This window comes from Mandrillus leucophaeus, unplaced genomic scaffold, assembly GCF_000951045.1.
Source record: "Mandrillus leucophaeus isolate KB7577 unplaced genomic scaffold, Mleu.le_1.0 Scaffold10, whole genome shotgun sequence".
Taxonomy (NCBI): domain Eukaryota; kingdom Metazoa; phylum Chordata; class Mammalia; order Primates; family Cercopithecidae; genus Mandrillus; species Mandrillus leucophaeus.
Window position 1 is genome coordinate 7,366,248 of NW_012098098.1, and position 21,787 is coordinate 7,388,034.

General features: G+C 54.3%; 2 protein-coding genes across 4 annotated transcripts in view; one reads left to right on the forward strand and one right to left on the reverse strand.

Moving 5' to 3' along the window:
* ZNF276 (zinc finger protein 276) overlaps positions 1-11,543 on the forward strand; it is a 14,323-nt gene extending 2,780 nt beyond the window's left edge. Inside the window, exons 4-10 of the mRNA XM_011972126.1 lie at positions 1,336-1,414; positions 2,913-2,996; positions 6,424-6,534; positions 6,603-6,678; positions 7,000-7,117; positions 10,798-10,897; positions 10,970-11,543. Coding sequence (XP_011827516.1) covers positions 1,336-1,414; positions 2,913-2,996; positions 6,424-6,534; positions 6,603-6,678; positions 7,000-7,117; positions 10,798-10,897; positions 10,970-11,240 — 839 coding nt within the window. The 3' untranslated portion in view covers positions 11,241-11,543. The remainder of the gene's footprint in view (positions 1-1,335; positions 1,415-2,912; positions 2,997-6,423; positions 6,535-6,602; positions 6,679-6,999; positions 7,118-10,797; positions 10,898-10,969) is intronic.
* FANCA (Fanconi anemia, complementation group A) overlaps positions 10,549-21,787 on the reverse strand; it is an 86,674-nt gene continuing 75,435 nt past the window's right edge. Inside the window, exons 31-42 of one of the 3 annotated variants that reach the window (XM_011972110.1) lie at positions 21,038-21,210; positions 20,026-20,134; positions 18,228-18,287; positions 17,981-18,085; positions 16,859-16,971; positions 16,165-16,303; positions 14,058-14,120; positions 12,987-13,092; positions 12,483-12,558; positions 12,108-12,264; positions 11,859-11,951; positions 10,549-11,685 (exon numbers count right to left, since the gene is read on the reverse strand). In XM_011972110.1, the coding sequence (XP_011827500.1) occupies positions 11,578-11,685; positions 11,859-11,951; positions 12,108-12,264; positions 12,483-12,558; positions 12,987-13,092; positions 14,058-14,120; positions 16,165-16,303; positions 16,859-16,971; positions 17,981-18,085; positions 18,228-18,287; positions 20,026-20,134; positions 21,038-21,210 (1,302 nt within the window). In that variant the 3' untranslated portion in view covers positions 10,549-11,577. The other 2 variants (XM_011972119.1, XM_011972104.1) reach the window with 2 other exon arrangements.

Here is a 21,787-nt window from a genome sequence, read left to right on the forward strand (position 1 = left end):
CGGAGCTTGCAGTGAGCCAAGATCGCACCACTGCACTCCAGCCTGGGTGACAGAGCGAGATTCCGTCTCAAAAAAAAAAAAATTAGCTGGGCGTGGTGATGGGCACCTGTAGTCCCAGCTACTCGGGAGGCTGAGGCAGGAGAATCGCTTGACCCTGGGTGGCGGAGATTACAGTGAGCTGAGATCCTGCCACTGCGCTCTAGCCTGGGCGACAGAGCAAGACTCCATCTCAAAAAAAAAAAAAAAGAAACTGACTTTAAGTAGAGATGGAGTCTCACTGTTCTGTCCAGGCTGGTCTTGAATTTCTGGCTTCAAGTGATTCTCCTGCCTTGGCCTCCCAAAAGCCTGGGATTATAGGCATAAACCACCAGGCCTGGCCGAGAGAGGAGTAATAGTATTTATTTGTGGAGTCTTGCTCTGTTCCCCAGACTAGAGTGCAGCGGCACGATCTCAGCTCACTGCAACCTCTGCCTCCTGGGTTCAAGTGGTTCTCCTACCTCAGCCTAATGAGTAGCTGAGACTACAGGCTCGTGCCACCACACCGGTTAATTTTTTGTATTTTTGTTTTTAGTTTTTTTTTTTTTTGAGACGAAGTTTCACTCTGTTGCCCAGGCTGGAGTGCAGTGGCGCGATATCAGTGAGCCGCAACCTCCGCCTCCCAGGGTCAAGCGGTTCTCCTGCCTCAGCCTCCTGAGTAGCTGGGATTACAGGCACCCACCACCATGCCTGGCTAATTTTGTATGTTTTAGAAGAGATGGGGTTTCTCCATGGTGGTCAGGCTGGTCTTGAACTCTCGACTTCAGGTGATCCGCCCGCCCCAGCCTCCCAAAGTGCTGGGATTACAGGCATGAGTTACCACGCCCGGCCCAATTTTTTGTATTTTTAGTGGAGACAGGGTTTCACCGTGTTAGCCAGGTTGGTCTCAATTCTCCTGACCTTGTGATCCGCCCGCATCGGCCTCCCGAAGTGCTGGGATTACAGGCGTGAGCCGCCGTGCCCGGCCCAGTAATTGTTTAAACGTCTCAGAACATCCACCAAGTCCAGGCTGTCCTAGAGTGACTGGATCGGAGTCAGTGAAGGACTGGGCTTTCTGGTTTTGCTGTTCCTGAGGTTCTGATGCTTGTTGCTGCCTGTGTGTTTCTGGACGTCGGGCTGGCGGGACCAGATCGGAGGCCGCGTAGCACTCTTGGCAGGGATGGGGCCGAGGTGGGGGAAACTTGCGGGTCAGGGACCCCAGGCTCCCTTCTGGTCATCAGTAGTGGAGTCGTACCTCCTGGCAGGTGACACCTTTCTGTGCTCCATGTTGGTGACAGGACCTTGTTCTTTGTTTCTCAGGGCAGTTGGGTGAGAAGCAGGTCCCATCTTCAACCTCGGATGATCGGGTAAAAGACGAGTTCAGTGACCTTTCTGAGGGGTGAGAGAAGAGTGGGTTTAAATAGCCTAATATTTCTCCTTCAAAAACCACACAGCCATCGTAGGGCCAGCTGCCCGTGCCCTGGTACCAAACTGAGCCGTCACAGGGGCCGGCTGTCTGTCCCTGGCTGGGACGCGCCTCCTCTCGAGGTGGGAGGAGAGGAGGGCTGGGGAGCTTCCGAGGCTTCTTGTCTCTGATTGGTGGTTTCCTGGGGGCCAGAGGGCACCCCCAGACCTGAGGCAGCTCCAGAGGGAGCTCGATAGGGTTTCTGACCTGGAGCAGCCTGGAAGTGAGTCTGTTGAACCACTCTGTGGCTGGGTCCTTTGTTTCTGCTGCTGTTTTCTCTTTTAGGGCTATGGTTTTGTGTTCGCTCCAGCTGTTTCTGGAGTAGAGGAAGCCTGACTTTAGCCCTTGACTATGACACTGTTCTGACTTGAAGCAGAGGCTCCGTGAGGAGGTGTTGGAGGAGGACAGGCCTCAGAAGGGACCCCATCAGTGTCTGCAAACTCCCTGGGCCACCCCTGCCTCTCAGCCAAGCGCCACTCAGGGCAGTTGTGCCAGGCTGGGGTTTGCACCATTTCCACCCTCTCCTGTCAACCTTGGCTGCAACACAGACGCACCTCATCCAAATGAGGACAGCCCAGTTTGGGGGGCAATCCCAGTGGGGTGTCCAGTGATGAAATCGGGCAGGTGCCAGGAGGCACCTGGGCTGGCTAAGGCTGTCCTCAAGACCACCAGGAGACGAAACCAGAGCTCAGGTTTCAGCATAAAGGCCACAGTCTTTTTTTTTTTTCTTTTCCTTTTGTGAACTTTGTTTTTAGACTGAGCCTCACTCTGTTGCCCGGGCTGGAGTGCAGTGGCGCTGTCTCAGCTCACTGCGACCTGCACCTTCCACTTTCAAGCGATTCTCCCGCGTCAGCCTCCCGAGTAGCTGGGATTACAGGTGCCCCCCACCACGCCCAGCTGATTTTTGTATTTTTAGTAGACACAGGGTTTCCCGGTATTGGCCAGGCTGGTCTTGAACTCCTGACCTCAGGTGATCCACCTGCCTCAGCCTCCCAAAGTGCTGGGATTACAGGCTGAGCCACCACACCCAGCCACTTGCATCAACTTAGAAGTGGCTCGTGGCAAACCCATCAGCTGCATAGGGGTTCGCAGTTACGGGGTGAGGTGGTTGATTTTTCAAAGTCTGCTTAGTAGGAAGCCACCTTTGAGAGCCTCCACCCCTTCTGGGCTGCTGTGGAAAGTGCTCTTTCCAAGTCCAGTGTCCTGGTGCCCGGAGCACATGGCTTGTGGGGGTTGCTGGCTTGTGAGCCTGGTCGGTCCTTTGCGTTCGGAAATGAGATTGGAAATTTGGGGATTCTAGATTTAAGACATTTTCAGAAGAACTCGAACGTGGGACGTGGGGGTCCATGTGGTAATCTTTAGGCAGGGGTGTTGTGGGAACTGTTACTGCCCAGGCCCAGGGCTTTGCTGAAGATTCTCTCTTCATTCCTAGAGACGTCTTGAGTGAAGACGAAAACGACAAGAAGCAAAACACCCAGTCTTCGGATGAGTCCTTTGAGCCTTACCCAGAAAGGAAGTAAGTGGGCAGCCCGGGATCTGCTGGAGGCATCCGCTGGGTGACCTAGACACCCGCCTGTGTCACAGGGGCTCTCACTCCCCGCTGTGCGTACCCTCCTGGTGGTCTCAGCGCTGTGAAATGACCAGCAGGCCGGGGTAGGGCTGCCTCAGAGTCCCAACAGTGGACGGCAGGTGTCTGTTGACAAAACCCAGCCTCATTTGAGAACGAGGCTCTTAGGTCCCTTCTGCCAGTCCTGCTCTGGGTTCACACCCCAGTGTCCCCCCTGGAATTCCCCAACCCATCGCTTCTGCTTTGTGTGCATCCTGAGGCCCAAGGACCCAGCTCAGTCATCCTCACAGTTATGACCCCATCACTGACGTCCATGGCCAGGCAGCCACGGTCCACTTCCTTGTGGAGTCACTTCTGTGGCCTTGTTTTGACTTTGTTTTTAGGGATTTATGTTTTCTGTCTGGTTAGAACACAGGCCTTGGTGGTGAGGGCTGGTTTTCACTTGTGCTGTCTTCTTTGCAACCCTGTACCCAGGAGTACCCAGAACACTGCCAGGTAGTTGGCGACTGACCCAGTCCCTGTCCCTGAGCATTTCAGTCCAGAACAAAGGTCCAGAGGGCCAGCGGCTCTGAGTACCACAGTCAGCCGCTGGAACCCTGCAGTGCAGACTGAGAGGTCAACTGCCTTTTTCATTGAAGTTCTGATGCTGTTAAGTTCTGAAAAGAGAAACAGGAGCAGAGGAGGAGGCCGGAGAGGGGCTGCAGGGGCCTCAGCATGAACAGAAAACTGGTCAGGCCCAGAAAAGGTGCCCGGGGGTCCCTACCCTCAGGTTTGTTCCCAGGAATCATGGCTGGGGTGCTGCCCGAGGCTGCTGATGAGAAGCCTCCACTCCCTGTGACCCCCCCAGGTTGAGTCCAAATCCCAGGACACCTGAGAATGTTTCTGTGCCTTGCTGCCCAGAGGGTCTGGGGATGCTGGTGAGAGGAGGGCTGGGAGCTGGGATGGGAGGGGCCAGGTGAGCCTTTTCCAGAGAGGCAGATTCAGGAGGGGAGGGTCCTCTCTGCTGGGCTCCTGCTGCTGTGACAGGGACAGCACATGAGACTGTGTCTCTAGTTCCTCTGGACCCCAGGAGGGGAGGGTCCTCTCTGCTGGGCTCCTGCTGCTGTGACAGGGACAGCACATCAGACTGTGTCTCTAGTTCCTCTGGACCCCAGGAGGGCAGACAAAGACGAAGACACAGGAGACATGTTTTCAGAGGCCTCTAGTTAAAGGGGTGACTTTAGTGGGACCCGCGGCGTAGGAGGCAGGACTGGGTGGTAGCAAGCATGGCCTCCTGACTGCGGCGAGTGCCAGGGGCACTTGGTTCCTCAGCTGCTACCGTGAGACCCCCCTGGGAACCCAGAAGGGCCTCTGCACAGCCCCCAGCCCACGTGCTGCCTCGCAGTCTTCTTGACTCGACCTTCGCGCTCTAGCAGGCAAGCTCGCCTGCACCCTCAGCTGGGGGCAATGATGTGTTAATGAGGGGTCAGTGGTTCCAGCGAGAGGTGAAGGCCAGGGCCTGCGCCCTCGTGGGGAAAGAACTGACAAGCAGCAGTGAGGCCTGAGCCCAGCCCACCCCGTCCGCAAGGATCCCCATCCCAGACACAAGGACACAGAGACTGCGGGTGCTCCGAAGCCTCCTGTGCTGAGGAAGAGAGCGCTCAGTGTGGGAACCGTATGGCCAGCCACTCAACGAACAAGGGACCACCCAATCCAGGCAGGCAGGGCAGGTGGCCAGATCATGAAAACCAGTTATCAGGGACAGGGAGAGAAGGCGCAGCCTGTGCAAAGTCAACACAGTTCTTTTCAATGATTTTTTTTTTTTTTTTTTTGGGCGGCTCCTCGCTCTGTCGCCCAGGCTGGAGTGCAGTGGCACAATCTCAGCTCACTGCAAGCTCCACCTCCCGGGTTCAAGTGATTCTCCTGCCTCAGCCTCCTGAGTAGCTGGGATTACAGGCGTGCATCACCATACCCAGCTGAGTTTTATATTTCTAATAGAGACGGGGTTTCCCCATGTTGGCCAGGCTGGTCTTAAGCTCCTGACCTCAGGTGATCCGCCCACCTCAGCCTCCCAAAGTGCTGGGATTACAGACGTGAGCCCCTGCGCCCAGCCTCAGTGCACTCTTTAAGGAGAAGGGCAGTTAGCGACAGGGTCTCATGCTCTTGCCCAGGCTGGGGTGCATTGGTGCGATCATGGCTAATGGCAGCCTTGTGCGCTCAAGCGAGCCTCTCACCTCAGCCTCCCAGAGTGCTGGGATTGCCAGTGTGAGCCACTGGACTCGGCAGCGTAAATTACTTTTTTCATGCTTTTGCATATGGATTTTTCTTTTAATTTCCTTTTTGGATTGTTCATTGATAATACAAAGAAACATAATTGGGTTTTGTGTATGGATTTTACACTCTGCAGCTTTGCTGAAATCATTTTTCGGGTTTTTGTATATGTGGATCTTTAGGGTTTTCTACACACAAGGTCATGTCATTTGTGAATAGGGAGAATTTTTCTGTTTTCCTTGCCCAGTTACTCTGGCCAGGGCCTCCAGTGCTGTGCTGAGAACAGTGGTGAGAGAACCCGTGTCCTTTCCTCATCCTGGAGGAAGAGCTTTCAGTCTTTCACCATCGAGTGCGACATGTGCTGTGGGTTTCACGTCGAAGCTTTATCATGGTGAAGTTCCCTTCTTTTCCTGAGGGATTTCCTTCCCTATCCTTATCTGGATCCAAAAAGGAACCACAAGTGTGTCTCTCCTCTTAAGTCTCCAATAGACACACACTGGACGCTGCTGCATTTGCTGGTCCCTCAGGGACTTGCCAGACCAACTAAAATGCACAGCCCCAAACAAAGTTCTGGAGGACAAGGTCTCCTGCCCACCGTGGTCCCAGTCAGCAGCTCCAGGAACAGGCTGGGTCCCCTGCAGCGGGGGCAGGGCTGAGGACTGCGGGGATGGCAGCTGCTCACCTTGTGCTTCCGGGGGAAACAGCACCTGTTCCTCCAAAGCCCGGGCTGGGGCTTGAGCTTGGAATCAAGCTGTCCTGGTTTCAGCGAGTGGATTCTGAGCGTTTTCCTAGCGTTTAAGGTCATTTTGATGAAGGGGTAGCCCCTTTGTCTGTTCTGCCATCTTTCCTGATATCTCCAGTGTTGGGTTTTATGTGTAGCACAGGATGAAGCTTCAGTTCTCAGAACTCACCCCTGCTGTGCCTGCGCCTTGCCCTCTGCTGTGTTCGCCTCTGAGGCCTCCTGTCCAGAGTTGCTCTGGCTGTGGTGGCTTCAGGTAGATTTTGAGGGTCAGTCAGCACAGAAGCAACTCAGGGAAGCTTCAAAAACATGTCTCCTGTTAGAGACAAGAAACCTTTTTCAGATGGAGATCAGAAACCACTGAATCTGGGAACCTCTTTTTTTCAGGGTCTCTGGTAAGAAGAGCGAAAGCAAGGAAGCCAAGAAGTCTGAAGAACCAAGAATTCGGAAGAAGCCGGGACCCAAGCCCGGGTGGAAGAAGAAGCTTCGTTGTGAGAGGTGAGGCCTGGAGCTCGAGGCTCGCCCTGCCTGTCGGGGCCGGGCTCCATGCGTGCTCTTTGTTGCAGGGAGGAGCTTCCCACCATCTACAAGTGTCCTTACCAGGGCTGCACAGCCGTGTACCGAGGCGCTGACGGCATGAAGGTGAGCACGGGCTGTGCCGGACCAGGCCCCGCAGCTGTCCCTGTGAGCCTGGGGCCGGCACCGGGTGTTTCCGCAGAGTCTGACGCAGACTTGTGCCCAAGGTGACCGGGGACCTGGGGCAGATGTGGGGCCAGACTTTCACTTGAGACACCCCCTGGGGGTCTAGAAGTGTCTTGGAGTGAAGCTGTGGAGGAACCAGTGGTGGAGCTGGAGGAGCTGGATCTGCCTGCCTTCCAGGGGCGTCAGCTGCCACCCGCTGAGGGTCCGTGCCGCTCGGCCCGGGTGAGGCTCTGCGGGTCTCTCACTGAGTCTCTCCTGCAGAAGCACATCAAGGAGCACCACGAGGAGGTCCGGGAGCGGCCCTGCCCCCACCCTGGCTGCAACAAGGTTTTCATGATCGACCGCTACCTGCAGCGGCACGTGAAGCTCATCCACACAGGTACTGCTGTCGTCAGCGTCACCCGCGCGGTGACAGCCAGGGGCACGTGACCTGCTTTCCCGTCTTCCTGATACCCATCCCCACCCCAGGAGTTGGGGATCGCGTGCAGGTGGCTGATGGGGCCTCAGGTACTCACAGTCATGTAGGTGGATGAAGGCTAGAGTAGGGCATCAGTGTGAATCTGCCCTTCCCTGTGATGGGAGGAATTCCTGACTTCCCCAGGATCTAGGCAGTTTGTCAAAACCGATAGCCAAGCAATCTTGGTGTCCCTTTGCAAATTGGTCACTTTAGTTTTTAATTTTTTCTGAGACGAAGTCTTGCTCTGTTGCCCAGGCTGGAGTGCAGTGGCACCATCTTGGCTCACCACAACTTCTGCCTCCCGGGTTCAAGTGACTCTTCTGCCTCAGCCTCCCGAGTAGCTGGGATTATAGGCACCTGCAACCACGCCTGCTAATTTTTGTAATTTTTGGCAGAGACAGGGTTTCACCATGTTGGCCAAGCCAATCTCTTAACTCCTGACCTCAAGTGATCCACCTACCTCGGCCTCCCAAAGTACGGAGATTACAGGTGTGAGCACCACACCTGGCCCAAACGAGTGTCTCTTAAAAGGGAAGGCGGGAGGTGGAAGGCATGAAGGCACGCCAACTCTGGGGCGCTGCCCGTGTGGACAGGCGGGAGGCATGTGTGGTTCTGCTGCTTCACGTGTGTGTAGCTCGTCTCATTAAGACCGGAGGTGGATGGGGGAGTTGTGACTGAGGGTGCTGTCTCTGTGCCCGTCTTATTTTTCACAATTCCTATAATGTACAAGTTACTTTTATAATCCAACAAGAATATGTTTTCAAAATGACAAACTTGGCTGGGCACGGTGGCTCTCACTGTAATCCCAGCACTTTGGGAGGCCAAGGTGGGTGGATCACCTTGAGGTCAGCAGTTCGAGACCAGCCTGGCCAACATGGTAAAACGCCATCTTTACTAAAAATGCAAAAATTAGCTGGGCGTGGTGGCGCATGCCTGTAGGCACAGCTACTTGGGAAGCTGAGGTGGGAGAACTGCTTGAAACCAGGAGGTGGAGGTTGCAATGAGCTGAGATCACACCACTGCACTCCAGCCTGGGCAACAGGGAGACACTGTCTCAAAAAAAAAAAACAAACTTGAACTATGTGGACCCACGTATACGTGGTCAGGGACTCGAATCCCTGGTATTCAGAGGGCTGCCTTTTCATAAGTGCAGGTTCTGTAGGGTCTCTGCAGGGCTAACTTTGGGACTTGAGTATGAGCAGATTTTGGTAAGGGTTGGGGTGCGGGGGGAACCAGCTGAGGACAACTGTATATTGATCCTTAAATAGTTTTCTTTGGTTTTGAACTTATTACAGAATAAGAATTATTTATTCTTACTTGAATTTACTACAGAAAGTCTTTTTTCATTAGGATTGATTTTTACTGCTGGATCATCTCCTGACATGCGGGTTATTTTGTTGTATTTTTGGGTTCTCCCACATCTCTCCTGATGGCAGCAGTTCCTTGTGTTTGGTTCTTCAGACTCTGCATCTGTCCACTCACTGATGGTCACAACCAGCAGTTCCTTAAAAACCTGAAATCAGGCCGGGTGCAGTGGCTCACGCCTGTAATCCCAGCACTTTGGAGGCTGAGGCAGTAGGATTGCTTGAGGCCAGGAGTTTGAGACCAGCCTGGGCAACATAGTAAGACTGTCTCTACCAAAGATATATTTTTTAATTTAGTGATTGAGACAGAGTCTGACTGTTATTGCCCAGGCTGGAGTGCAGTGGCGCGATCTTGGCTCACTGTAACCTCCGCCTCCCTAGTTGAAGTGATTCTCCTGCCTCAGCCTCCCGAGTAGCTGGGACTACAGGCATCCGCTGCCACGCTGGTTTTTTTTTTTTTTTTTTTTAACGGAGTCTCGCTCCGTCGCCCAGGCTGGAGTGCAGCGGCACAATCTCAGCTCACTGCAAGCTCCGCTTCCCGAGTTAAAGCCATTCTCCTGCCTCAGCCTCCTGAGTAGCTGGGACTGCAGGCACCTGCCACCACGCCCGGCTAATTTTTCGTATTTTCACTAGAGATGGGGTTTCACCATGTTAGTCAGGATGGTCTCGATCTCCTGACCTCGTGATCCACCTGCCTTGGCCTCCCAAAGTGTTGGGATTACAGGCGTGAGCCACCTTGACACCCAGGTAATTTTTGTATTTTTAGTAGAGAGGCGGATTTTGCTGTGTTGGCCAGGCCAGTCTCGAGTTCCTGACCTCAGGTGATTTGCCCGCCTCAGCCTCCCAAAGTGCTGGGATTACAGGCATGAGCCACCATTCCCAGCCCCATTTTTTTTTTTTTTTTTCGAGACAGTGTGTTGCCCAGGCTGGAGTGCAGTGGTACAGTCTCGGCTGACTGCAACCTCCGCCTCCTGGGTTCATGCAGTTCTCCTGCCTCTGCCTCCCGAGTAGCTTGGATTACAGGCGCCCGCCACCTCGCCCAGCTAATTTTTGTATTTTTAGTATAGATGGGGTTTCACTATGTTGGCCAGGTTGGTCTTGAACTGATGTCATGATCCGCCTGCCTTGGCCTCCCAAAGTGCTGGGAGTGAGCTGTGAGCCACTGCCCCAGCCCCCCATGGTGGTGCACACCTGTGGCCCCAGCTACTTGATCGGTCAAGTTAGGAGGATCACTTAAGCCTGGGAGTTCCAGGCTGTGGTGAGCCATGATTGTGCCATTGCACTCCAACCTGGGCAACAGAACAAGACCGTCTTAAAAAAAGAAAAGTTGCTCGAACCTGGGAGGTGGAGGTTCCAGTGAGCTGAGATTGGGCGATTGTAGTCCAGCCTGGGCAACAGACCAAGACTCACATCTCAAAAAAAAAAACAGGGTAGAGTAAAATGTCAAGGTAGAGTTTCCCTCTGCAGGGAAAAGTCTGTCTTGTGAAGTGTTTTAGGGCTGGACAGCTGTGGAGGCAGCACAGGGAGAATGGGTCTGACTAGAAAGTGGTATCTCTTTGTTCAAGGGTGCGAGAAAGGTTTCCAGAGCGAGTACAGCCTTGCATAACCCCCAGCCCTTGGGTATGGACCCCTCTCATATGGAGATGAATTCTAGAGAACAGCCATAGCTGTGACAGTCAGTGATCTATACAGCCTTAGTGATACGGCGTCCTTTAATAATTTGTAGGCCAGGCACAGGGGCTCATGCGTGTAATCCCAGCACTTGGGGAGACCGAGGCAGGCGGATCACGAGGTCAGGAGTTCAAGACCAGCCTGGCCAATACGGTGAAACCCCATCTCTACTAAAAATACAAAAATCAGCTGGGCATGGTGGCGGGCGCCTGTAGTCCCAGCTACTCGGGAGGCGGAGGTTGCAGTGAGCCAAGACTGTGCCAGTGCACTGCAGCCTGGGTAACAGAGCAAGACTTCATCTCAAAAAAAAAATTTGTGTTTAAGGAAATAGATTTCTGAAGTTTCTTTAAAAATCATCGTCACATGCACACGGCTGATGAAGCCATACGATAGTATATCAAGCAGTTTAGAGATCTTAATAAATGAGGCCCTCAGAGGCCCCTTGCTTGGGCCCACTGTATGGTGTGCGGAAACTTCTTCCTGGCTGTGATGTTTTACATTCTCGTCGGCGTCCCCCCGGGAGGTTGGAGCATCAGGGCCTGGACTCACTGGACTCTCCTCTCGCAGAGGTGCGGAACTACATCTGTGACGAGTGTGGACAAACCTTCAAGCAGCGGAAGCACCTTCTCGTCCACCAGATGCGACATTCAGGAGCCAAGCCTTTGCAGTAAGTGTGAGCCAGGCCCTCCCCAGGGCTGTGGCTGGCCCACGCAGCTTCTTACCTGCCTCTGTCCCCCAGGTGTGAGGTGTGTGGGTTCCAGTGCAGGCAGCGGGCGTCCCTCAAGTACCACATGACCAAACACAAGGCTGAGACTGAGCTGGACTTTGCCTGTGACCAGTGTGGCCGGCGGTTCGAGAAGGCCCACAACCTCAACGTACACATGTCCATGGTGCACCCGCTGACACAGACCCAGGACAAGGCCCTACCCCTGGAGGCAGAGCCACCACCCGGGCCACCGAGCCCCTCTGTGACCACAGAGGACCAGGCGGTGAAGCCAGAACCCACCTGAGGACGGCAGTGGGGATGAGCACCTCTAGCAGCCTGGACTCTGCAATGGCCGTGTCAGCCTCACCCTTCGTGCGCACCTGCATGGGAGGGTTGGGGGGTGCTGCCCGCCCTCGGTGTACAGCTCAAGTAGCCTCCCTCTGCTCTGGGACCAGTGGTTTATTTTCCTACAAACACTGAGTGACTTGGGGCCAGACAGTTTATAAACAATTGATTCCTTTTCCCCACTAAAGCAATCGAGGAGATTTGTAATCCACTTTTTAGTGCAACAAGAGCTCCGTGTTATGCTTGTAATAAATTATTTACAAAGGAGCTGGGCTGGTGTGCAGTGGCAGGTCCTCTCAGAAGAGATGAGGCTCCTGGTACAGGTCAGCGTCAGGAGCAGCCTGCTGCCGGCTCCGGAGGGCAGTGCTCACCTCTGGGTCGCAGTCCCCACGATCAGCCAGCAGCTGTGAGAGAGGAGCAGGTCCTCAGCCCATGCCGTCCACTGGGCCTCAGACCACAGGGAAGGGGCTCTGGCAGAAACAGTGGCGTCGCATTGCCAGCCAGGCGGGCACGTGGCCCAGGCAGCTGTGATTTCTCACATCCCCCACGTGGCCCAAGGTGGGTGTCTTGACGTTACCTGTGCTATGTGTGAGAAGCTCTTTTTCGGGCACCGAGGTATTAACTGCAGCAGAAAAAGACGAGCTTTTGTTATCAACTCCACAGGGTTGCCCTAGAGAGAAAACAGGCAAAGTCACAGGTTAGAAGACACTGAAACAGGGCTGGTGTGTCCCCCCCAATCTGCATTCTGTGTTGGAACGTTCTCTGGCAGAAGGAGCCTCAGGCTGCGGGGAGCTCCCCTGGAGATGGGACTGGCCCTTGCACCTGCCTGACCCTGGAGCTCCAGGCTCCTGCCGGCTGGAGGTGAAACTGTGCTTGTGTCCCCAGCCACGAAGAGCTGGACCAGCTTCAGGTACATGTCAACAGCAACATGCAGGAAGGCCTCTTCCCTGATGGCCGCGTCGTTGTGGAAGTAGGAGAGAAGACTAGAAGTAAAGACATGGTGACGAGTGGCTACAGACTGCTGGAAAGGTAGCAGGTGATACCAAGGGATGCTGCTCATCTGTGCGTCAGAGGCACAGGCAACCCTTCCCCTCTGGCGGGAGAGCCAGAGCTGCTAAGGTGGGGGTCTGGGAAACACTGCCCCTGCCCTGACCATGCACAGCTGTGCCCTGCTCCCTGAGCAGCCTGTAGGTGAAGGTACCTGTAGAACGTGAAGGGCAGCAGCCTGGTATGCTGATCCGGGGCCACGCGGAGGAGGAGTCGCCCCAGCCTGAGGTCTGCAATACCAAGAGGTGGCTCAGGCAACTCTGGACGTCTCTGCCTATGTTACCAGTGCTGGGGGACACCCCTGGGGGTTGGGACGTGTACCCTGGGAGGCCTGGCTGTGGGGGTGGTGCGGGGCAAACAGCCTGAGCCAAGGATACCTGGGCACCCGTCAGCAGCTGGGAGAGGAAGGGGGTGTGGGGCAGAGAGAGGCAGTCCCCACGATAGGCCATTGGTCCTGGGGTTGACCAGTGACCAAGTAAATTATCTTACACGTTTGTACTTAAAACCTGTCCCAACTGAAACGGAGCTTATAAACTTAGCAGAAAGATAGTCATGAAAATGAACGAGTGAACCTCAAGGAGGGCACGTTCTTAACCATTTGAAAGTTGCGTCTGAAAAGAGCAGCCCTCTGCATCCGCGCCTCAGCAGTGTTTCTCACCACTCTCTGTCAGCTGGAAGAGCGCCAGCCAGGATATCTTCCTCTTCTCTAAACACTCGAGGACTGCGGCACAAACACCTAAAGCCTTCGATGGGTCCGTGGCACTCTGTAAACCGCAGGAGAGCAGCCCTGAGAATGGCCGACCTGCTGTGCTCCCGCGGGTAGGAGGGCACAGCCCTCAGCACAGAAGGCATTTCTTCTTTGCTTATTGAAAGTCTTAAAACTGGTGACAACCTATGGAAGATAACACTGGGCCTGAGGCCAGGGACTTCAAGCACCCACACCAAGGCTGCTGCACCACGTCCTGAAATAAGGCATTGAAAGAAAGGCCCTGCCGGGCGCGGTGGCTCAGCCTGTAATCCCAGCACTCTGGGCGGCCGAGACGGGCGAATCACGAGGTCAGGAGATCGAGACCAGCCTGGCCAACACGGTGAAACCCCGTCTCTACTAAAAATACAAACAAATCTAGCCGGGCGAGGTGGCGGGTGCCTGTAGTCCCAGCTACTCGGGAGGCTGAGGCAGGAGAACGGCGTGAACCCGGGAGGCGGAGCTTGCAGTGAGCCGAGATCGCGGCACTGCACTCCAGCCCAGGCGACTGAGAAGACTCTGTCTCAAAAAAAAACGCCCACAGCCTGGATGCAGTGGCTCATGCCTGTAATCCCAACCCTTTGGGAGGCCGAGGTGGGCAGATCACTGAGGCCAGTTCAAGACCAGCCTGGCAATATGGTGAAACCCCATCTCTACTAAAAATACAAAAATTAGCCGGGCGTGGTGGCGCACGCCTATAATCCCAGCTACTCAGGAGGCTGGTGCAGGAGAATCGCTTGAACCCAGGAGGCAGAGGTTGCAGTGAGCCGAGATCACACCACTGCACTCCAGCCTGTACAACAGAGCGAGACTCCATCTCAAAAAAAAAAAAAAAAAAGCTCACGGTGTGGGAGTTCTCACACTTCCGCAAACACAAGGAGCTCCTGAGCCACTCTGGAAACCCTGACTTGGAAACAGGCTGCCCGGTTCCCCCTGCCTGGCCACAGTGCGAGAGGACACCTTGGCTGGTAAGGTCTGACTTACATTTGAGGTCAGATGTGACGAGAGCAGGCCCATCAAGGAGAAGAAGAAAAGGAAAACCAATAGCTGCAAATAAAAACGTGCACTTCTTACTACATCAAAATTACCTGTGCTCTGTCATTCTAAATAAGGCCGAAACGTTCCTCTTTAATTGAAATTTTTCACATCTAGGCCATAAATCCTTTAAGTGGATCTTAGAAAACTTTCCAATCACTTTTAGAGAGACAGCTTGATTGAGAATTAATTACTGCTGGCTGGGTCATTTCATACTTGCCTTTAAACAAAGCTAGAAACAGTTTGAAAAAGTGACAAGAGCCAGAAGGAAGACTGTTGCAGTCTCCGTGGCTGTGTGCAGTCCCAACTCACCATCATCTCCCTGCAAGGCCTCCTGTCAGAAGTGTTTGTAAAATCCTTGAAGATAAACCCGCAGGCTCCATCCCAACCCAGGGCCTGACTGTGGACACTGTCCTCTCCACACACTAGGGCCTTAAGGCCCTGGAGCCACTAAAATCCCTTCTAACAAAACTACACAAGAAACCTGAAGACGCATCCAGAAGAATCCCTGTAGGGTTGTTATAGTCACCAAAACCCTGGGCACTGCTGTTGGCACAGCTTTCAGCTGGTGTAAGTCGTGTGCTGACATGGCACCTATGCGTTGAGGATCTCAGGCTGGGCACAGGATCTCGGGCTGCAGCTCTCCTGTGGGATGCTTGTTTCCGTGCCTGTTCTACACACACCGCCCTGGGCTCCCTGCACAGAGGGCTGGGCTGTCAGGCTTCCCAGGGCGCAGCAACCAGGTGGGTCTTAGCCCAGCGTGGTCCCTGGCCGGGAACTCAGAGCAGCCTCCTCTCCCACTCCTTTCCCCATGCCTGTGGCTGCAGACAGTCGCGTCCTTGCTGCCTCTTGTCCCCAGCACCCCAGCTCTGAGCTGTCTCACTGCAAGCTCATCTGGGGCTGTCCCTCGGCAAGTGAATCGAGGCTACTGAGGCATGAACACAGAAGGCACCACTTGAAGCTGACAGTTTTTACACTGGGCTGTGATGAGGACAAAACTAAGCTGAAGAAAAGCACTTCAAGCCTGGGCAACATAGTCAGACCCCCATCTCTGTTTTACTTTCTATTTATTTATTTATTTTTTTTTTTGAGATGGAGTCTCACTCTGTCACCCAGGCTGGAGTGCAGTGGCCGGATCTCAACTCACTGCAAGCTCCGCCTCCCTGGTTCACGCCACTCTCCCTGCCTCAGCCTCCCGAGTAGCTGGGACCACAGGCGCCGCCACCACATCCGGCTAATTTTTTTTTGTATTTTTAGTAGAGACGGGGTTTCACGGTGTTAGCCAGGATGGTCTTGATCTCCTGACCTCGTGATCCGCCCGCCTCAGCCTCCTACAGTGCTGGGATTACAGGCGTGAGCCACCGCGCCCGGCCTACTTTTTAAAATTATTTTTTTTGAGGCGAGAGTCTCGCTCTGTCACCCAGACTGCAGGGCAGTGGCATGATCTCGGCTCACTGCAGCCTCTGCCTACCGGGTTCAAGCGATTCTCCTGCCTCAGTCTCCTGAGTAACTTTACAGGCTATGGGATTACAAGCGTGCACCACCACACCGGGCTAATTTTTGTATATTTTGTAGAGATAGGGTTTTTACCATGTTGCCCAAGCTGGTCTCGAACTCATGACGTCAAGTGATCCACCTGCCTCAGCCTCCCAAAGTGTTGGAATTAGAGGCATGAGCCACCATGCCCGGACTAGAGACCCCCATCTCAGAAAAAATTATAAAATTAGCCGGGCACGGTGGCACACACCTGTAGTCCCAGCTACTCCAGAGGCTGAGGTAGGAGGATGGCCTGAGCCCAGGAGAACGAGGCTGCAGCGAGCTGTGATTACACCACTGCACTCCAGCCTGGGCGACAGAGTGAGACCCTGTCTCAAATACAAACAACCATTTAAAAAAGTGGAATTATTACTACTAGTAAACTTGAGAGTCCAAGTCTTACTCCAAGCCTCATATTTGTCTTTAGAAAAACGCAGCTCATCAGGCAGGCCCAGAGAAGCTGCACGGATTGAAACCAAGCTTGCGAGAAAAGAGTCAGTAAAAGAATTTCCTGTCTTGCCTCCTCTCTCTCGCAGTCCAGCTTCGTTAGCTGCTTCCTGACGTTTTCTTCCCTGACTTGTTGAATCGCAAAGTATAGTGCAGCAGCTGAGAGCCAGGCCGGGTTAGGTGCCGGGGAGGCGGCATCAGGGGAGAGGAAACTGGGACAGAGAAAACGGGGTCAGTGCAGGGCCTTACAGGCAAGTCCTTATTCCCACCTGTCGCCTTTGGGGCTTGCCTTTCCATCAGAGGACACAGAGGGCTTCAGGACCATCAGAAACTAGGTCTGCATCCCCCAGCACCCCCAGGTCCACTGAGTCTGGGCAGGTGCTGGTACCGCCCCTAGCGCATCCTGGCGTTCTGAGAGCTCCTGCTCACAGGAGGCAGCCGGCCGCGTCCTGCCCACCTTGCCCTGTGCTCTTGGGCCCCAGGTGCGTACGTTTTGGAAGAAGAGGCCTTATTTCCCTCAGTTCTCCCTGCCTGGCCCTGTGACTGGATCAGGCAATTCCCTCCCAGAACGGAGAACAAAGGACTACCTGGGTAGCTGGGATTACAGGCGCCCACCACCACAAGAACTCGGTTCTTTTCTCCCTGCTCACACAACACACTGCCCACACCACTTTCCTCAAGCAAGCCAGGGTGTTTAGGAGATGACCTCGAGCAGGTCCTAAAGTGCATCTGGGCAGGCACACCCCGTCCTCACCACCCACACGTACTTGCTGGCAAACTGCCGGCCTTCTTGCAGCTTCTGCAGTTCCCGGGGCAGTGGGCTCTGGCAGTGTCTCCTCCACTGGCAGAGCAGCACAGGCTCCAGGCTCGGCCACCACAACTAGAGAGAGAGCAGGACACAGATGAGGGGGGCTGGGGTGGACACACCTCCACTGCCACAGCTATGACAAGCCCACAGCGCTCCTACAGGCCACCACGGGCCCACACTCACCCCGCACTCTGGAACTCCAAAGCCAGTACCTTTTTACCTCAGTTACGGCTCAAAGCAGTTCCATGAGGCATTATTACCCACACTCATGGAAGACGTGGAATTTGGAGAAGGAAGAGCCTGGCCTAACGAAACAGTGAAGGGACCACACTGCCCCTGAGCTGGGAATGCCTGGTCCTTCGATGTCCTCAGCTGAGAGCTGGCGTTCTAAACACGGAAGAGTTCATTTATCGTGAATTCCACTAACTGAGCTACAACTTGGTGCAAATGCAGCTTGGGGAGCTCCTTGGGGAACATGCTGTGCTGCGGGAGAAAAAGGCCCTCGTGTCCCTGATAACTGAGAAGGGAGGGCGACAGCTGTGGTCTTCAGGACTAAGTGAGCCGTCACGGAAGTGAGGGAAATGCTGCCCTCCCCACTCCCGGGACCCTGGGCTGTTAGGGGAGCCTGCTGAGCTCTGGCGGGAGCTGAGGTGAAGTCTCTGCTCTGAAGTCCCACGAAAGCGTAGTCGGGCGCCAGTGGGCCACGGTTATGCTCTCGTGAGGGGCACAGGCAGCCGCCGTACAGCCTCCAGCCAATTCGTAACCCAAGACAGTGAACAAACAAGCCCTGCACCCTGTGGACACGAAGGTGCCATGGGGTCTGAGCGGGGTCCACAGGGGAAAAGTCCTGAGGGTGTCCATGGCCGGGGCGGTGGGGGCGGGGACAGTTCTAGGAACTCAGGACATGCGGCCCTCATCTGCCGCGAGCTGGCATCTTTAACTGTGGCCTCCATGTCTCCCGATGCATTTTCTCTGAGATGATAACACCCCTGATGGAGAAGTGCTGCAGAGACGCCAGAGGCAGCCGTGGAGTCTCCCACTCATCCCCAAAACAAAACTCCTGACAAGACAGCTGGCCTACCAGAGCAGAGGTCAAAATTAAGGGGCATTTTGTCTGGCACTTGGCCAATATGAAGTCGACCATCAGGGAGGGGTCTCTGCTCTGCAGACAGGCGTTCAGGAGGCCCTGCAGGAGAGAATGCACCAGGAGGTCGGCGGTTTGTGAGGACCCACAACCAGCGGAGTGCAGGAACTCGCAGGAAGCTGACAGGAGGACCCACCCCCAGCATTCTGAGAAGGCCATGGGAGGCGCTGAGGGAGCAGCTTACCCTGAAGAAGTGGGCAGTGATGTCCTGTGTCAGGGCACCTCCGTGGGAACAGAAGTTTCTCTGCAAGAGAGTTCAAGGCAGGTAAGAAAAGGCTACGGGAAGAGAGGCGAGACCAGTGTGCAGAGTGGCTGCTGTGCAGATTCTGTTGTGAGAAAAACACTCACTAAGGCTTGGCGTGGCCACCATGGATGGTGCTCCTGGCTGACCGGGCCTGGAGCCCTGGCTGTGCAGTCCTGAAACTTAACGGCTTCCTGGGCAGCCAGATCCTGCAGCTCAGCAACTCTGGCCCCAACAGTCTTGTAGGCTCCAGGAAGAAGCCAGGGAGGCACAAGCGGCCACAGGGAAGGGGACGCACCCGAAGCCCAGATCTGTGGTGAGGATGACACTAATACCACGGCCCGACCATCCTCTGGCTCCTCTATCCTTCACTAACCAAGTGCTGTCCATGGTGTTTTCCTGTCTGTCGGCTGTTACGTGCCATTCTGAGAGCTTTCCGAAAAACAGCCTTTCGTAAGAATTCAGAGGAAACCATAGTGATTTTCTTAAAGCTTTTGCTAGTCTCATGTCCTCTGCTCTCCTTGTCACATTTTAAAGTGCTACACAAGGCCAGGCACGGTGGCTCGTACCTGTAATCCCAGCACTTTGGGAAGAAGCCAAGGTGGGTGGATCACGAGGTCAGGAGTTCGAGACCAGCCTGACCAACATGGTGAAACTTTATCTCTATTAAAAATGCAAAAATTAGCCGGGCGTGGTGGCGGGCACCTGTAGTCCCAGCTACTCAGGAGGCTGAGGCAGGAGAATTGCTTGAACCCAGGAAGCGGAGATTGCGGTGAGCTGAGATTGCGCCGCTGCACTCCAGCCCAGGCAACAGAGCAAGACTCTGTTTCAAAAAAAATTTCTTCTTAAATAAATAAATAAAAATATAAAATGCTCCAGAGCTGGCACGGAACCTGAATTCCATCTCTCACATTTGTGCATCTTCAAAAACAAGCATCTATCTCCCCAGCTCTGACCAACTGGGTCCCTGACGCTGACCCATCCCCACAGCGAGGGCCACTTCGTTGTTCTGAGACAGTCTCGCTGTCACCCAGGCTGGAGTGCAGTGGCGGGATCCCGGCTCAGTGCAACCTCTGCCTCCTGGGCTCAATTAATCCTCCTGACCCAGCCTCTCAAGTAGGTGGGACTACAGGCATGCACCACCACGCCCAGCTAATTTTTCTATTTTTTGTAGAAACAGGGTTTTGCTGTGTTGCCCAGGCTAGTCCTGAACTCCTGGGCTCACGTGATCCCCCCGCCTTCCCAAAGTGCTGAGATTACAGGCGTAAGCCACTGTGCCCGGCTACTGGTTAACATCATTCTGCAACTCACACTGGGCAGTGTCAAAAACGGAAGACAATGGGGCTGCCTGGCAGGCAACAGCAGTAGTCAGATCACCACAAGGCTTTTTCACACGTGAAGCATGTTGAGATTAGAAATAAATGAACTGAGGTGCGTGGCACACAAAATGGTCTGTACGATTCCATGCGTCAAAATTATTAAAACTTGAGGGAAACTGAAGGAACTCAAACTTTGGAGAAGGCAACCTACAGCTGGTTTGGTGACGTGCTGGCCGCCGTCCTGACTGTGGGTAGGGGCCCTCCCTCACACGGCATTCCAGACATTGTTCCCTATTTGACTTTGAACCCTTTCTTCAGTAATTTGCACGGTGAATTCAGGACACGCATGGAGGCTGCAAGAGCTGCTGCCAGTGCCACAGACACCGACAGATCAGATGGACACATGCACACGGGGCACCTACCATCTCAGAGTTGACCAAGTGGAAGAACTGCTTGCATCTGGCAGTGATGGGCTGTTCGGCCTGGAAGCTGCTGCCGCAGAGGACAGACGAAGGCAGGCGCAGGAGGATCCTGGAAAGAAGGGGCTGTATCTGTGGCAACCGCACAGCATACACTCTGCTCCCTCCCAAGGGCTCAGAGACTCAGAGCAGCAACCACACCCTGAAACCAAGGCCACTGTTGGAACCGGAGCCGTGGCCTGTGTCCCTCTGTCCCATCCAAAGCCTGCACTCTGAGCCCAACTCCCCTGTACCGTGCTTGGCCCACTGCACTCAAAACGTGTTACCAAACAACTTTTAAGTTAAATAATAACCAGGTGGATGATGCGCCAGTCTGTCTAGTGAAGCAATTCCCTACGACTGTAAAAGTAAATGACTTCAACTTAATGACTTCACGCTTATTATAAATGCAGCTGCCATGGGCATTTCTGAACAGTTTTCCCTACTTTGACAGGAGCTCCTTCTGCGACGTCCCTCCACATCTGAGCAGGAAGGTTTTTTGTTGTTGCTGAGACAGAGTCTCACTCCGTCGCCCAGGCTGGAGTGCAATGGCACGATCTTGGCTCACTGAAACCTCTGCCTCCCACGTTCAAGCAATTCTCCTGCCTCAGTCTCCAGAGTAGCTGGGATTACAGGCGTCCGCCACCACACCCAGCTAATTTTTGTAATTTTAGTAGAGACAGCGTTTCGCCATGTTGGTCAGGCTGGTCTCAAACTCCTGACCTCAGGTGATCCACCCACCTCAGCCTCCCAAACTGCTGGGATTACAGGCGTGAACCACCTCGCACAGCGGGAAGGTTTTAATCAGAAGTACTTTAAACCCTCTGGATCCTCCTCTCCGTGGCAAGTGCTACAGAGAAGGACAGGCTTGGGATGGGGACACACAGACAAGTAAGTCACGGGAAACGAACTCGCTACAAAGAAACTCTAGGACCGTCATGAGATGTTGCCCTGCCCAGGTGGTAGTAGGTATTACCGTTTGTACATGAGCAGCTCCCTCTGTCTCTGAAGGCTGGCAGCCACGTTCCAACTGCTTGTCAGAGCCTGGAGTCGTCGGCAGAAAATCCCAAAGAGGAAGTGCCCCTGGGAAGGGGTGTGGCCGAGAGGCACCGAGGGGTCCTGCTGCAGCTCCAGGTCAGCTACCATCTCCTGGAAAAGAGGAGGATGCTGGCACAGGAAGGCCTCAGGGCTCACTGCCCAGCCAGTCGGGTACCCTGACGGGGGGGCACGCGGTGTCAGGGAAAGGTCTCCACAGGGGACAGGGCAAGAAGGAACAAGTGGGGCAAACTATTTCAACTGGAAATCACTTTGAAATTGAAATTGCAAATATAGAACAGTGCAGGCCGGGTGCTGTGGCTTACGTCTGTAATGCCAGCACTTTGGGAGGCTGAGACAGGCAGATCCCTTGAGCCCAGGAGTTAGAGTACTGCTTTTCAATTAAGAAAAACAGCCAGGTGCTGTGGATCATGCCTGTAATCCCAGCACTTTGGGAGGCCGAGGTAGGCGGATCATGAGGTCGGGAGACAGACCATCCTAACACGGTGAAACCGTCTCTACTAAAAATACAAAAAATTAGCCGGGCGTGGTGGTGGGTGCTTGTAGTCCCAGCTGCTCGGGAGGCTGAGGGAGGAGAATGGCTTGAACCCGGGAGGCAGAGCTTGCAGTGAGCTGAGATCACACCACTGCACTCCAGCCTGGGCGACAGAGCAAGACTCCATCTCAAAAA